General features: G+C 37.2%; 1 protein-coding gene across 2 annotated transcripts; it reads left to right on the forward strand.

Moving 5' to 3' along the window:
- Positions 1–101: 101 nt before the first annotated feature.
- On the forward strand, positions 102–15769 carry LOC126819487 (mediator of RNA polymerase II transcription subunit 12). Of its 2 annotated transcripts, XM_050547630.2 has the most exons (6): positions 102–289; positions 928–1007; positions 1924–3066; positions 3879–4000; positions 10779–10908; positions 12040–15769. In XM_050547630.2, exons 1-6 carry the CDS (start codon positions 235–237, stop codon positions 13639–13641), a joined length of 3132 nt encoding a protein of 1043 aa, XP_050403587.2. In that variant the 5' UTR covers positions 102–234; the 3' UTR covers positions 13642–15769. The 2 variants fall into 2 exon arrangements, with proteins under 2 accessions (XP_050403587.2, XP_055959536.1); XM_056103561.1 differs by lacking the exons at positions 102–289; positions 928–1007; positions 1924–3066; positions 3879–4000 and having other exon boundaries at positions 10538–10908.
- Positions 15770–16747: the final 978 nt, after the last annotated feature.

Raw genomic sequence — 16747 nt, forward strand, 5'->3', positions numbered from 1 at the left:
GTAATTCAGAACATGAGAGGTGGTCAGGGGATGAGAGGAGGAATTGGGGGAAATAGAGGTGGTGCTAGAGGAAATTGGGGTGGGAGCCGGGGGGGCATGGGTGGAAACAGAGGTGGAAATCAAGTCCATGGAGCTAGAGGTGGAAATCAAGTCCATGGAGCTAGAGGTGGAGCAACCAATAATGGTAACTTTGGACAAAGAGGAAGAGGACGGGGTGGTAACCAGAGAGGCGGAATGTTGCAAACAGGAGGGTTTAAAAAAACTCAAGACCAGGGTGGCTTGTTGCAAGGTACCTTAATTAAAGAACAAAATTTTAAAAAAAGTATGAAAGTACTAATATATGGAATATGAACAGAGCATGACATCATCTTGGAATTGTAATGTCATCGACATATCAAAAATCAAAGTCTGGCAATTGTTTAAAGAACATGCCCAGTTTCATAACGATCTTAATTGAATTGGCAGAGCGTTGTTCCCAAAAAGAAAAACTAGATGAGTAGTGCTTGGTCCAAAAATTATAAATGCTTGGAAACGGAAAATTGTTGATTGTAAATTTTGATATTTGAGAGTCAGCACTGAGCATTTCCAAAGGTCTGCTGACTAGTTAAAAGTACTGCATTGTATTTATCCTATAGACAAGGCTGGAAATAAGGCAGCTAGGCATAAATTCAGGCCATGTCAGACACAAGGTTCAGGAACATGTAGTGGTTAGCAAGCAAGCACCTTAGGCACTGAGCCACTGCGTCTCCTGTCATTAGAACAAAACACAACAGACATATGCATGTTTGTGCACCTGCCTCATCAAATATGATCAGTGTTACATGTTTCCTTTATGCCTTCTCATTTGATTTTCACTTAAGAATCTGTTGGGTATCTTTTTCAAAGGGCATACCTCTTTTGTTAAAATTTCTTTAATTTATTTTTCAGATACAGGAAATATTAAAACAAACTTGGCCCAGTTTTGTAAATTTGTTAAGTACAACACCACAGAAACTAATGATATAGCTGTAAGTATAGGAGTTACTTAGGACTTCATTAGTAGGGCTGCAACAATATACTGTGAGACGGTATGCATGCCACGTTTTGGTTCACAGTATGGTACAGCGGTTCAGTAAACACTACAGATTTTTTTAACAGATTTTTTTTAACCGTCTATTTTCTTCCGATACTGTCTGTATTTTATTTACTGTGATATTGTTTCATGCGTCTGTTCAAATTTACTTCATGGATTACGGCCCCTGATTGTACGAAAAATCGGTTTTATTTAGCTGGGTCCCTGTCCATCTCTTGCAAAATGTGGGCGTATCTTGTATGGAAACCACTTGTTATTATGCGAATAAAGTTTTTGTGATATATTTTCTCCCTTCTCGAAGAAAAATCACCATATGATTGGTGCCATTAAACAATATGTCATTCATACATTCATTCATTCATGCATTCATTCATAGGTTATATTCACACAAAATCCCATGTTTTTCTGCTGATAGCATAATCCTTAAATTATACAACAAGCCTTCGCTGTAAAGCAGTTCTCTTATACAACAAGCCTTCACTATAATGCTGATTCTCTTAAATTATACGCAAAGGCTATTGGAAAAAACATTGAACCTTACTTACATCAATCCATGGCCCAGTAGCCCAGGGGTCAAATATTTGTAAATATTGACTTCCTTGAAGAAAATTAGAGAAAGTGTTACACAATTCATACTGGTTAATTTTTCCTTAAGAGCTAGAAACCACCCATAACTTTCGACTCTCTGTGTTGTACATGTACATGAAGATGAAGCACTGCATACTTGTTCTTGCAGTCACCACAGCTATCCACAAATCTCAAGGACCTAGTTAGGTGGGTTTTGGGCTGTCCAATTAGTAACTTGTTAAACTTTGTAATTATTTTAATTACTCTCTCCTCTTGTTTTTCAGCTGATCGCCAATGCTTTATATAACGGTAAATTAGGAATGAAGGATAAATTTCTATGTGAAGATCTGGGAATGGTGAAAAATAAACTTGTCTTCACTGGGGCTTTATTTATCGGTGATTTCTTCATATGTCGATGTACTGACAATAACAAGAAACGACTGAAGAGTTCTTGCTATACCAAGGCAGTGGGTATTTTAACGACTTACACCGTAGATCAAATAATGAACCTTAAAGATATTGGAACAGAAGCATTACACACTGAGCTCACAAAAGCATGCGAAGAAGGCAGAGCTCCTGTAACAGAGATCGACCCGAATATGGGCGAATCTATTAAACGCATAGAAGAGTTGCAAGAATTGTTAAAGAAGCAATTGTCTTTCACTTTGAACATTATTAGCCGAGTTGAACAGGCTGTGGTGGGCGTTAAGAGTACGGCTAGTTATATCGAGGGAGAAGGCAAGAATGCAGCTGATAGAAATGTCTACGAAGGTTCGCTGTACATCAACGGCATCCATTTTGGAATAGCACGCAATATAAACAAGAAGTTGACCAAATCCTCATGTTACGAGATGTCCTTTAACCGTTTAATGTCTTTATCAGCAGAAACGCTATCGAAAGGATTGACCACCAAGGAATTGTCTGGAGTTGTGACCGAAGACGTTGGTCTCTTGACAGCGCTACAAGAAGAACAATTGTCTCTGCCTAACCTTCAGTGTATAATATCCACAATGGCACTACCCGAGAACCAGCCGTTTTCCATCAATTTTGACATTGTTGCGATTGACGAACTGAAATTAAACCCCGCTTTATTGTATCGCAGATGCCTAAATCAGAACAACGTCATTTGCGAGCTCTACCTTGGAAGGTTACTTTTGAGCAGTGGACAGGGAGAAACAAAGGTATCGGCCAAGAGACTTGCTTATGAAAATGCTGAAGAACTTTTTAACACAACAACAGCAGAAAAGATTCTAGCTGAACATAAGGTACTCCAACAAGAAGATCAGAATGCCCCGGATGTCATACAGTATGTAGTGGTCACAAACAATAATAGATCACAGTCTAATATCCAGAAACTTAAAGGTCACATCTGGCCAGTGTTTAGTGAAGACTGTAAAGATATTACTGTTGATGATATCATTATACAGGTATTGTATTGGCTTAGGGCAGACCACAATCTGATTAAAATACAGATCTATATTTCTTTTCATTTTTTTTATACTTTCGATGGCTTCCACTACATGAAGATGTGACCGGTTGTAGTGGAAAGTCGCGTCAGGTAATACGAGCGGCTTTTGACCCTATGACATCAGACATTTGATTAACCAACCAGCGTTGATGTTTCTAGTGAGATACCCATAGTTCTGTGCACCACATGCCAAAAACTCTCCGTAACAGACTGTTTCATTGGCTAATACCACACATCAACCAGAACGTGGGTTATATAACAACTTTTCCAGATCCTAGTGTAGTAAAGACAAGTAAAACGAAATTTTAAACTATAAAAAATAGGATCTGTGTTTTAATCTGATTGGTCAAACCAGTAATTTAAATGAATTTTCACTATATTCATTTTGCATAATCTGTTTTTGACCTAGTATTGCAAGATTTGCCAGCTCTTTATCTAAATCTTACATAATACATATTTAATGGGTGTTCCTGAAAAACAGAAATCCGACTTGGTGTGGCTTTATTCAGTATTGTAACATTTCTTTGTACAGCTTTGAACATTTATTTTCCAAAAATATGATCACAGACATTGGTAATTTGATGAACATTGGTCAGAAATTTTGCTGTCTTTACAAAATTGCCCTGATGTCACACTACACTGAGCCACTACATGTACATGTAAATGGCTCCTACATTTTGATCTGAAAGCAAGTACACTGTAGTATGGGTAGGTTTCTGGCAGTTCTGGTCCTAAGGGCTTAATTTTATGTATATAAGTTATCTTTTTCAGGAACATATGAAGTGGTTAGATGACCGATACAATCAAGCTTTTGGAATCCTCTTGTACTCCTGTTCTCAGAATGGTCTGATTATGGAATGGGATTTTGAGAAAATCTCCAATAGTGTTTTTGAGTAAGATCATTTAAAAAATTCATCTATATCTTATGGTTTAACATGATTTGGTATCTCATGATTGCATCCTAACTACACAAAAAAAACCAACAGGTTGATTTAAAGAAAAACCAGACTATCTAGTCATATGATTAGGAGGGACAATGTATAGTTCTTCAGATGGGAAAACCAAGTTTCTGTGTACTTATTGGCATGCATGTAAAAAAAAGAACCCTTGACAGTTGGAATTCGAAATAAGTGTAGGTCTTAGCGCTGCAGTCCTGGCAAAGTTTCCCTCATGGAACACTTAGACCGGAGGTTCAGCGCAGGGGGGTGTCCATCAAATGGGCACAAAACCAGACCCAACTTTTCTAAAGTAAAATTTTGCGTAGAATACGATGCTGAGTGGTAATCAGACCGCCGTTCGCTTTAGTTTTTATATTTTACGCCGACATTTATTACTTTATAAATCTTCCTAGTGCTAAAACGGAAAATGTGACCTTTTGACCTCTGGGGTCACAAAGAACAAAGGTGAATTTAGCAAGTTTACATTTTTATTGAAAGTGTGAATACCTTTAATCATTTTCTGTTTATTTTCATGACTGCGCATTCACTTTCAGTGCAAATACACACATTTGATCTTTGACCCTGAATATCTCGAAAATGCCCCAACGGCAGACTGATTACCACTCGGCATCGTATTCTAGGAAAATTGGGTCTGGTTTTGTGCCCATTTGATGGACACCCCCCGGCACTGAGCCTCCAGACTAACTGCATGGCGTATGCCTGTCTTCATTAGCCTAGTCGGTGTAGAACAGTAAAACGTTAACCCCATTTCACATGATTAGGGCTTTCACTTCAAAAGTTTACCAGTAGGTCAATTTTTGATGTATTTGGCTCACCTCTGGTCAGCATGTCGAATTTTCGATTCGATGTGACAAATATTCCCATTATCCTCCATAGATTGTTCAGTGTTTTTACAAACAAAAACTAAAAACTTACCTGTAACTGTATTATTATATTTTAAAGTTAAATTGACTGACAGGTAGGTTTTCCAGTCAGTCAATTTCGCTACCAGTCAGTTTAGAATTTTGTATCAAGAATGGCTATAAGAATGAAATCAAAACCCTGCAAATAATGTATAAAACATAACACTTCTCATTCCGATTTTATCATCTTTGTTATTTATTTTGAGACATTCAGCTTTATTACATGCAGGGTTTGCCTCAAGACGCAAAGGATTACTCACACGTGTGCTGAACTCAACACAAACTTTCTTCTTGGCAACCCTCCCTTACATGGGTGCCATGAATCGGCTGTTTACTGTATTCTGGTGAAGATATCGAAAGAATCTTGTCTTATAGAATACAGTATTTAACAGAGCTCATGCAAACTTTCTTTTTCTTCGTGGGTGCCATAACACTGCTGTTTACTGTATTCTGGTGAAGATATCAGAAGAGTCTTCACATATATAATACAGTATACAAAAAGAGCTGTATTATTTGTAGTTAGTATGTAGTCATTGACTGTAAAGATACCAAATCATAGGATACTAGACCATATGGGGTGAACTACTATTTTGGAGAAATATCTATGGTTTGGCATACATTCATAGAGATTTCTCCACTTAAAAATGAACTGTTTCTTGAGGTGAATATCTACCAATCTTATCTACCACAAATACATCACTCCAGAATATGGAAATGAACATTGCCTTGTTATTTGTATGGAACAAAAAAAACCTAGACCTTGTTTAAACATTGGCTTTGGATTTCGTCAAAGTGTAAATGCAAATACAGCTGTTCAGGCAAACACTTGCTCTTAGTATACTATAATGCATATTGCCGTCTTCATTAGCCTGGTTGGTTCCGAAATATAGGATGTTAAACCCAGTTTCATTTCTTTTCTGTAGTGATGTATTTATTGTTAGCCTTGATGGACATTCACCTTCAGACTGAGTGGCTTTTTTTGCATAGATTTATGATGCCATAGTTTCCGGTTCATTGTTTTATCAATCAGCTTTTTCAAACATGGAAAGACTGTTGATGACTATAAACGTTCCATTAACATCCCTGGTTTACACTTTGGTTAAAACCTGGAAAAAATTGAAATGCCTGAATCAATATGAACAGGAGAGTAACTAGCTTTTGTTAAATATTTTCTTGGGGCCCCCCCGCCCAAAAAAAAAGAAATACTGATATTCATTTGTTAACATATATGCTTCGGCAAATTTAACAAGAGCATCGCTAACGCAGCAATATACGTCCACATTCCTGTTTTGTTTGATATGGTCCAGTTTGCATTGAGGGTCTGTGAAATAAAACTGGGTTGTAGGACTGCTATCAGTTTAACACTTCGTTCACATTAACAGAACACAATTTTATTTTAAAACAATCGATGTCTTTATTCTAAAAGCATGGCGTTTCGAATAGGTATGCAAAGTTTCAAAAGGATCTGTTAAGAATTGCGGTCTGTAGGCAAAACACAAGACACACAAACATTAGGCGTGGCTCTGTCCCAAGGGGTCGAGCATGCACCAAAAATAATAATAGAGGTCGGCCTTAGGATTAAGGAATAAGTATAAATAGTAGCCTTAGGCTATAAGGAATAAGTATAAAAAAGTTTTCAAGATGATCGATTAAGAAATGCGGTCTGCAAGTGACACACAGACATAAAAAAAGAAAATGGGCGTAGCTCTGCCCCTGGGGGTTGGGTATTCACCACAAATAATAGGGATGTTCCTTAGGACAGAAGGAATATGTATGCTAGGTTTCAAGGTGATACGATAAAAAAATGCGATCTGTAGATGACAAACAAATAAATAAATATAATGGATGGGCGTGGCTATGCCCCTGGCGGTCGGGCATGCACCAAAAACAATAGGGATCATCGTTAGGGTATAAGCAATTCATATGAAATTTTTTCAAGACGATTAAGAATTGTGGCCTGTAGGTGACACACAGACAGAAAAAGAAAAGAAAATGGGCGTGGCTCTGCCCCTGGGGGTAAAAAAAACAATAGGGATCATCGTTAGGGTATAAGCAATTCATATGAAAAAATTTCAAGACGATTGATTAAGAATTGTGGCCTGTAGGCGACACACAGACATAAAAAAGAAAATAGCCGTGGCTTTGCCCCTGGGGGTTGGGCATGCACCCAAAACGATAGGGATGTTCCTTAGGGTACAAAGAATAAGTATGCAAAGTTTCAAGATGATACGTTAAGAAATGTGGCCTGTAGACGACAAACAAACAAATACAAAAAATGGGCGTGGCTCTGCCCCGGGGAGGCGAGCATGCACCAAAAACAATAGGGATCTTCCTTGGGGTATAAGGAATAAGTATACCAAGTTTGAAGAAAATCCAGTAAGAATTGCGCCCTGTAGGCGACACAAAGACACACGAAAAGAAAATGGGAAATGGGCGTGGCTCTGCCCCTGGGGGTTGGGCATGTACCCCAAACGATAGGGATGTTCCTTAGGGTACAAAGAATGTGTATGCAAGATTATAAGTTAAGAAATGTGGCCTGTAGACGACAAACAAACAAATACTAGAAATGGGCGTGGCTCTGCCCCTGGGGGTCGGGCATGCACCAAAAACAATAGGGATCTTCCTTGGGGTATAAGGAATAAGTATACCAAGTTTGAAGAAAATCCAGTAAGAATTGCGCCCTGTAGGCGACACAAAGACACACGAAAAGAAAATGGGCGTGGCTCTGCCCCTGGGGGTTGGGCATGCACCCCAAACGATAGGGATGTTCCTTAGGGTACAAAGAATGTGTATGCAAAGTTTCAAGATTATTAGTTAAGAAATGTGGCCTGTAGACGACAAACAAACAAATACTAGAAATGGGCGTGGCTCTGCCCCGGGGGGTCGGGCATGCACCAAAAACAATAGGGATCTTCCTTGGGGTATAAGGAATAAGTATACCAAGTTTGAAGAAAATCCATGAAGAATTGCGCCCTGTAGGCGAACCACAGACACACACACACACACACACACACACATACACACACACACACACACAGACAGGGGCGACGGCATAATACGTTCACATTATGAATGTGGACGTATAAAAATTCATTCAATTTGATCTTAAAATTGAATTAGAAAAAATGGCGATGACTTTTAAGACACAAAAATAATGCTAATATATGTATAGCATATGTAGTTCAGTGACCTAATGAATCCATTCAATTTAATATTAAAATTGGGTTGGACAAAATGGTTATGGTTCGGTGACTTTAAAAAGTCCATTCAATTTAATTTTAAAATTGTATTGGAAAAAATGGTTACGGCTTGGCGACTTTATAAATCCATTCAATTTGATATTAAAATTGAATTGGAAAAAATGGCCTTGTATTGTAATAATCTAATAGATAATGAAATAATATTTAAATCTTTATTCATATTTTAAATTAACTGAGGTGTTTGTTTTTGTCATATAATATAACATGAAATGTATTATTACAAGAAAATATTCGTTTGATTATCAGTTTCAATTGTAGTTCCAGTTTACAATTCAGAAAACAGACTTTGAATATTATTGATGGTAAAACTATTGTTTCGGAATAATATTCTATAATCATTCTGAATTATCATCACTCAGTTGATAATGTGAATAAAGATTAAATTTGTATAAAGTATATGTCCATCTTAACCTTCCCATGGTCAACTATATTTTTGGTTACCATAGTAACAGTGAGGCTATGTAATGATTGTATCATGGAATTGTTGTGAAGTCTAAATATACCTGGTCATAATTAGAGCCAGTAATATACCTTCCAGTTAGAAACACTTGTTAGAGCCACAGTGACTCAGTGAGTAAGTCACAAGTTCACTAACCCGGAGATCTTGGGTTCAAACCTAGCACTGGTTGGGAGAGTTGTTCAGTGTGGTTTCCAAAAGAACATCCAAACAGGTTTTTATAGTAAATATGTTTCTGATCATGGGCCATTTAAAGTTTGTCAGCAATTTCAATACAACTATTATACCCTATTTTTAAGATCGGTATCCAATAATTACATAGTTGCCATGGGTAAAGCCAAGATGTTGAATGACTATTATTGAGTATATATATATACCATTGACTTTTGAAGAATCAGAGTTTTCTATGATGTGTGCAAAATAAATACTGAATACCTCGATTTTACAAAATGTTTTTCTTTGCACATGTTGATATGTAGACCTACATTTCAAACATGTGCAGAAGTCTTAAAACAAGACATAATGTTATGATGTTATTGTCTTGTGGTTCCTATGGTTACTTGACCATGTAATATTGACAAGTTCAAAAAAACAACTTATATTTGAACTGTTAGTTATTTACATCATCAGAAGATAATCAAAAGTCAATGGTTGAACTTTATATTCTTGCTTAGAAAGGTCACGATCTCTTTGAATTGATTTGAAAAATAAAGGATTGGTTTGACTGAATCTTTTGTGTACCATATTAGGTTGTAAAAATGAATGATACACTTCAGCAATGTAAAATTTGAGTCATCTGTATTTTAACAAACTGATTTTAGTTAACACAAGGTACAGTTTTATGGAGACACAATTACTGAGTTTAATACAAAGCGGCGTTTCGACAAGGATATTCTTGTCTTTATCAAGCAAATGATACGGGTATATGAATAGTAGGCAAATATTTACAGATTATGCAACAATTTTAGTTGTTTGAAATTTCATTCAATCGGAAAACTTGGTTTGCAAAATTTTTCATTTTGGAAATCCTTGAATACTGTTTCATGCCATATTGCTGGAGCCCAGGGTTCTTAATCCATTTTGAAACAAACCAGCCAGAATTGGGTCAATGGGGGTCCTGGTAGGAAATAGGTTAATTATAAACTTCCATTCCCTTTAATATAACCAGACTTCAACAAAAATAGTTCTTGGTAATTTGTTATGGAGAATGTCGTATTCTAATGCAGAGCTTAAGACTATCTTGAAAATTGACCTCACTGCAGCCTGTGTCCATCTTGAAAATTGACTTTAAAATACATTTTCATTGCAATATCATTTTACGTCTTGAGGAAAATACTGGTTTGTAGACTAATCTAGCTGTTACCTGGTTATTTGCCACTTTTGACAGGTTCTGCCCTTATGAAAAGTTTATTGATAAGCTCAAACCACATAAGATCTGCTGAATGAATCACTTTGTTTTCAATCAAATCAAAGAGGTCTGGCTCATTGAATATTAATGTATTTATTATCTATTTGATAATCGTACAATTAATATCAATTTGAGCACTTTACAGCTCTATGAAATGAAATGAAATGAAATGGAGTTTAACGTCCTACTGTTCTGCTCCTAACCTGGGCTAATGAAGACGGGCATACGCCATACAGTGTGCTATGAGGGAAATTTTGCCCGGACAGCGGCACTACGGCCTACTCTTATATCGAATTCCAACTGCCAACGGATCTTTTACGTGCACGCCAATGTGTACACGGGACCTCGGTTTTTCGTCCCATCCAAACGACTAGACAGCTTTCCTTGTCAGCCCCTCCGTCCTGCATCACTGACAAGGGAGAACCACGCTGGAAAATCTGGATGAACTTTCTCGGCCAATGCAGGGATCGAACACCCAACCTCCAGGCTAGCGAGCTAGCGTCTTACCCACTTAGCCACGTGATCCCCCACAGCTCTATGAACTTCATTCAAGGAGTAAAGTACAAAGCGTGTTTGTCTTCATTTTGCCAATATTCCATCAATGCCTTAGACAGCATAGATTGAACTGTAATTTGAAGACATACATGGTTCTAATTATTTTGTGCTTAATGACAATGTCTTTTAGGTGTCTCATTACAATCCAAGGCCAGAATTTAGCTACAGCCCGAACAGCAGCCAATAGTAAAGCTTCTGCCAAGCATCTGGCGGCAGCACATGTACTATATCAACTGTACGAAACCAAGCCAATCATAGTTGTAAGTACGACATGTTTATTTTTTTTAATTAATACAGTCATACCGCATTTTTATCTGCAAACATGGAAAAAGTGCACCTGTCACAGACAATGTCGTGCAGAAATTGAGTCTGTGTCGGGCACAATCCTTTGGGATCATAAGGTCTGCCATTGAGCCAACTGGCGTGGTTTTGATTCCCCGGTTTTACTTGAGAAGGAGTAGGGTCGCCTGTCCAAACTGGTGGGTTTTCACGGGTCCTCTGGTTTTATCCCATTGCTGAAGACCCCTACTGCAAGTGAATTATATCTTAACCTGTTCATCTGGCCACAAATTCACAAAACATTCTCAGACTAAAGTTAAGAATTTACTGACAATTGTTCACCTTATTTTAACTGATTAAAAGTTGAGTAAATTCTGAACTTAAGTCTGAGAATGCTGATTCAAACAGTTCTAGTATTGGTTTGACAAAACTGCATCCTTCATCCCCCAATAGGTAGGAGCTGGATTAAAGTCCCTGATGTGATGGATGTTTCTACCATATTGTTGAAATCAGAACTAAATCTCAGATACTTTAAACTGTTAAAGCTCTTGATTGTCCTTTGTGAGATGTTTAATCTCAAGAAAACTACAATATTGTGAAAGTTGGATCTCAAAAAGAAATACCATTCTGAATATGGTTCAATTAAATTCAGCAGTTACAAAGATGTCATTAATTGAAGATTTGTCAACATTCGATGTCCCCTGCACATGATGCAAACAATAGGATATGGTCAAAAGCCAGTTCTATCTGTAATCTGCTCTTAAATCCTTTCAATCCAACTGAATCCAAGATTATCTACTGTTGATATTTTATTTTATTATATTTGGTTATCTTGAACACAGTTCGGTGAAAAAGAAGTGGCCCTAGTATGCTGATTGTTGGGAAATTTTCAATTGATATCTTTGTAAATGCAGAATGGAATTGAATCATTTTTGGACTGAATTCCCAGTAAGAGATTCAAATGATGAACAGAAGCTATGTCAGTGGCAGTGCCCTTGTCTAGCCCCATCCCCCTGTCAAAACAATGCTGTTTAGGGGAGTTTAACTGGAAAATGAAAGTATGGTACAAGCAGTAACAAAGATTTTCTATCACATTTCTTTAAAATTTTCAGGCCGATACTCATGATCCGTCCCCAAGAACAGTGACTTTAGCTGAGCTACAGAAGAAGGCTGATGAACTTCGGAAATCCGGTGTGGAGGTTCCAGAGATCGAAGAGAGAGAAATGGGTACTAATAAAACTGAAGAAGAGGGAGAAGAGAGCAAGACAGAAAATAATCTGAAAGGCAAAGTTGATAAATATATTGTACATGCCCTTCAAAGAATTGTTGAAGAATTCTTTGTGGAGGATACCTTGAAAGATCTGTTTGTAGGTCCAGATGTGAGCAATCTTTATGTTTCTGCTTGTGGTACTTTTAAAACGAAATATTTACATGTTCGAAGATCTGCAACACCAGAAGGCGGAAACTGCTTCTATAAAAGTTATCATCCTAAGAAAATCTTAGAGTTGTTAAGAAAAAATAATGGACAGATGGGAAAGTATCATACACTAAAATCATCTGAAGTGCCCAAGTCCAGTGATTTAGCTCTTGAGCTTGCATCCAGTCAAAGAACATATAATGCTGCCGTACAGCAGCAACAGCAGACAGAGAAAAATAAACAAATGGCCCTTATGCATATTAAGAAAGGTGCCGGCAATGTAGCTTACACTAACAAAAGAAAATTCCCTCCACAAGTCCACAATCAGTTTGAAAATAATACTTTTGGTCCAAACTCGGCAAAAAAGGTTAAAAGTCAAGGTTTCCAGAGTCCAAACCAAGGTTACCAAAAACAAAACCAAGGTTACCAAAAACAAAATCGAGGTGTTCAGGACCAGAATCAAGGTTTCCAAAAGCAAAATCAAGGATTCCAAAAACAAAATAAAGGGTTTCAGCAACAGAATCAGGGTTTCCAGAACAAAGGATTCCAGAAAACTCAAGGATTTCAGCAGCAGACTCAAGGATATAAGAAACAGGCACAAGGATTCCAGCAACGAAATCAAGGATTTCAGAAGAAAAACCAAGGTTTCCAGATGCAGAACCCAGGCTTGAAGGGGCAGAATCAAGGTTTCCAAGGGCAGAATCAAGATTTCCAAGGACAGAACCCAGGTTTCAAGGGGCAGAATCAAGGTTTCCAAGGGCACAACCAAGGTTTCCAAGGGCAGAATCAAGGTTTCCAGATGCAGAATCAGGGGGCCAAAAAACAAAAGAGAGGGGGTTTAAATCAGTTTTCCAATCAACAATTTCAACAAAGTTATGATCAAGGTTATGGCGATGAACACTTTGGCATGGACTATGGTGACACTCAAGAAGAATACTATGAAATACCATCTACTATGTCACAGATGAACCAATCTTTTACCAATCCTCAGCATGGTGCAGTGCAAAATAAGGGTATTGGCAAAGCAAATAGAGGAGCAAAGAGAATGCTTCCGCTCAGACCTAGTGAAGAATTTGAAAGAGCTTATGAAGATTTTAGTATGGATCAAGGTGCAGGTTATGATTTTTCACAAGGAGAATATCAGGATACAAACATGGCCATGATGGAAGGTGCTTATTTTGATTCCAACACACCAGCAGTTGGATGGGATACTGATTATTCTGATCAAGGTTTCATGCAGGACAGTGGATATCAACAATTTCGTGTTCCAGACAGTGAATATTATAATATGGTTTAAACTACAGCATAATATACAATTGACTTTTTCTTCATGTGGATGTACTTTTATTTTAAATATTGGGAAATTTTTTCCTAAAAGAAAGCTTGTGCAGTTTGGACAAGCTGAGGGATATCATAAATAAGGGTAATCATTCAGAGATAATTCGAGTGCCAGATTTATTCCTGCCAGAGTGGGGTGGCGTCCTTACTGTGCTGCTGCGACTGTACGGCGACCAGAAAATACACAAGGTTGCCAGCAAACTTGAACACAACAAGAGAAAATGTCCCAAAAAATTACAAACTTGAAAAAAGTCACGTTCTCACAGCTTTCCGGGCCAGATTGCAGAACTTTGGTGTTTGCTTTAAACAGCTCAAAACAAATGCTGTGGCTCGGCGACAATGGAGACCACAGCGCGATATATGTTTTTTCTACTATGTTTTTACCACGCTTTGGCAAACTTTGAGGCGCTCAGCACAGGAAGGACTAAGGATGCCAGCCCGGTTTGACAGGGGTAATAGAATCTATATAGCCAGTACTTCATTCTAAGAGTTATCAGTGTACATAAGCTAAAAGATATAAATTATGCGAAGTGACCTTACGTGTAGCTATGTTGTAAAACAATAACTGACTGTTTTACTGCTTGACAATCTTTTACAAACTAGACAATTTTGTGAAGCTTATATTTTTCTAAATGAATTGTTTATCAGAATCTAGTTACTGGTACATGTAAAGACATTCGACCCATCAGTTTCTTTATCTTGTTGTTTTTTGGGGGGCAACACCCTTGGAAAAAAGTCTATAACTGCGCTAAAATGAAATACCCTCAACAAGAAAATTGTCATGATTCTTCCTTGACAATTGTGCAATGATTGACGACTTCTATTTTTGATATGACGTCACACTTCCAACATGGTGACAATGATGTCATGCTTGTTTCCTAGCTCATATAGTATTATCATACTTGTTTTTAAAAATGATTGAGGTAATATTTGCTTTAGGTTGTTTGTACAAGTCTTACTACTATCTCATCATTTACACTAATCATCTATGTATCACTACATAATTAAAGTTGCTATATTATTATTAAACATTATTAACTTATCAAAACTATAATCAACTCTTAATGCCGTCGTTAGCCTGCGATATTTAGTGGATTTGAATACGATTTCTGATGGATGATTTAACTTAAAAATGGATAATTAAGACTTTGTTTATTATCTTACCAAAAGTAGTAAAATTGAATCGCTAATATTACGGTTCTGAGTGAAGCAATAGTTATATTATTATTATTTGGTCGAGTGGTCTAACACATGCACTTCAGATCATAAGATCTGTCATTGAGTCAGATATCATAGCTATGTTACCGGGTATTCTTAATTATTGAAAATATACAGCGTCAAATCTTTGCATGGAGTTAAAAAGTTGCCCATCTACAAACTCCTTAATTGAATCATACAATTATGCGATTAAAAACTCTAATTCTTAAATAAATTGACAACCAACATAGAGTTAGTTGTTTAGTTACAGTAAGCCACATTATTAGAGATATAACACTGTAATTATTTGGTTTCCTCCCACTGCTAAAGACCCCTACGCACAAGCGAATTGTTGAAATAAAAATTAAACCATATGTTAGTCCCGAAATGACCTAGTTTGTGTCGAGTAGACGTTAAACCCCATTTCTCTCTCTCTCTCTGTAATTATTTGTTAATATTAATCTGTTAGAAATCCTAAATTGATATGATTAATAAGATTCAAAGATGTTTAATGCAGGATGGTGTCCAGGAATTTGAGCAGCAGGGGGTCAAAGGTGGAGACAATGCCAGGTTTGGTGTGAGATCTTGGGGGATTACCCAAGAATTTTATAAAATCAGAAGCTCTAAGACAATATTTCTTCTCATTTAGGTGCATACATGTAGGCTTTGCATGTATGTTTGGTTCACGTTATTTCGATGACTGTAGGAGACAATCGCAAACAGGGAAGGATCGGACCTGCACCTGTAATGAAGATAAATTTTGATGATATAATGATTATTGTTTTATTTTTGTTAAATAGTAATTGTGTTCCATATTATGGTTTTGTGTTATTATGTTTGTCATTTTGTATAAATTCATTTGTATAATCATTAAATTTTTCTTAAACCATTGTATGACTACCATTTCTTTACAATCAATAGACAGTAGTGCTGGCACGATATATCATTAAATCAGTGTATCACTATTCACTAGTGCAATACAGAAGGCCTGGCAAGGAATAGTGTCTAGTAATGTACACATTCACGTGCACGGAAACGAACATCGCATGGCATATACCCATCTTGATCAGCAAAGTCATTTTACCCCAAATCCCCATTTCAATTCCATATGGCCTGTCATTGAGTCAACTGGCGTGGTTTCGATTCCCCTGTTGTATGTGACAAGGAAAAGGGATGCCCGTCCAACCTCATGGGTTTTTTCCGGGTCCTCCAGTTTCCTCCCACTGCTAAAGAACCCTACATGCAAGTGAATTATTGAAATAAAATTCAACCATGTGTTTGTTTGTAGATTGGATTTTCAACTCTAAATTGGGACTAAATCTTATTATTATGCCATCTGGTGCAAGGGTTTTTAAGTGTAAGCCAATTGGATTCAATAATTTTCCAGCAGCAGCATTTTTGTCACTATCGGAATCGGTCTTGTAAAACTCAATTATTTTTTATCTAACATTTCTACTTGATTGTCCTTTGAGATTGAAATGTTTTGGAACCGGTTTTAGTCTGTTTCGCTAATATTATAATTCTCTATTGTTACTCTGGCAGTAAGACGACAGAACTCGTAGAACCTATAGCTTATAGAATGTGGTCACACCGTTGACCGATCAGACAACAGATCTCGTAGAACCCAATACCTTATAGAATGTGGTCACATTGTGGGCTGATCATACGACAAAACTCGTTGAACTGATACCTTATAGAATGTGGTCACACTGTGGGCCAGGAACTCAGTACTTTTCAAGGCTGACAAGCAAAAGATGCATTTTCTTTCAGATGGAACTGTAAAACCTGTGTGTAGGCCCTATATACAAAGAGTCCTTTGCATCGCATTCACTGAATGTGAAATGTCACTTGTTAGTCACAAAATGACC

Source organism: Patella vulgata, chromosome 1 (assembly GCF_932274485.2).
Source record: "Patella vulgata chromosome 1, xgPatVulg1.2, whole genome shotgun sequence".
NCBI classification, from domain to species: Eukaryota; Metazoa; Mollusca; class Gastropoda; family Patellidae; genus Patella; species Patella vulgata.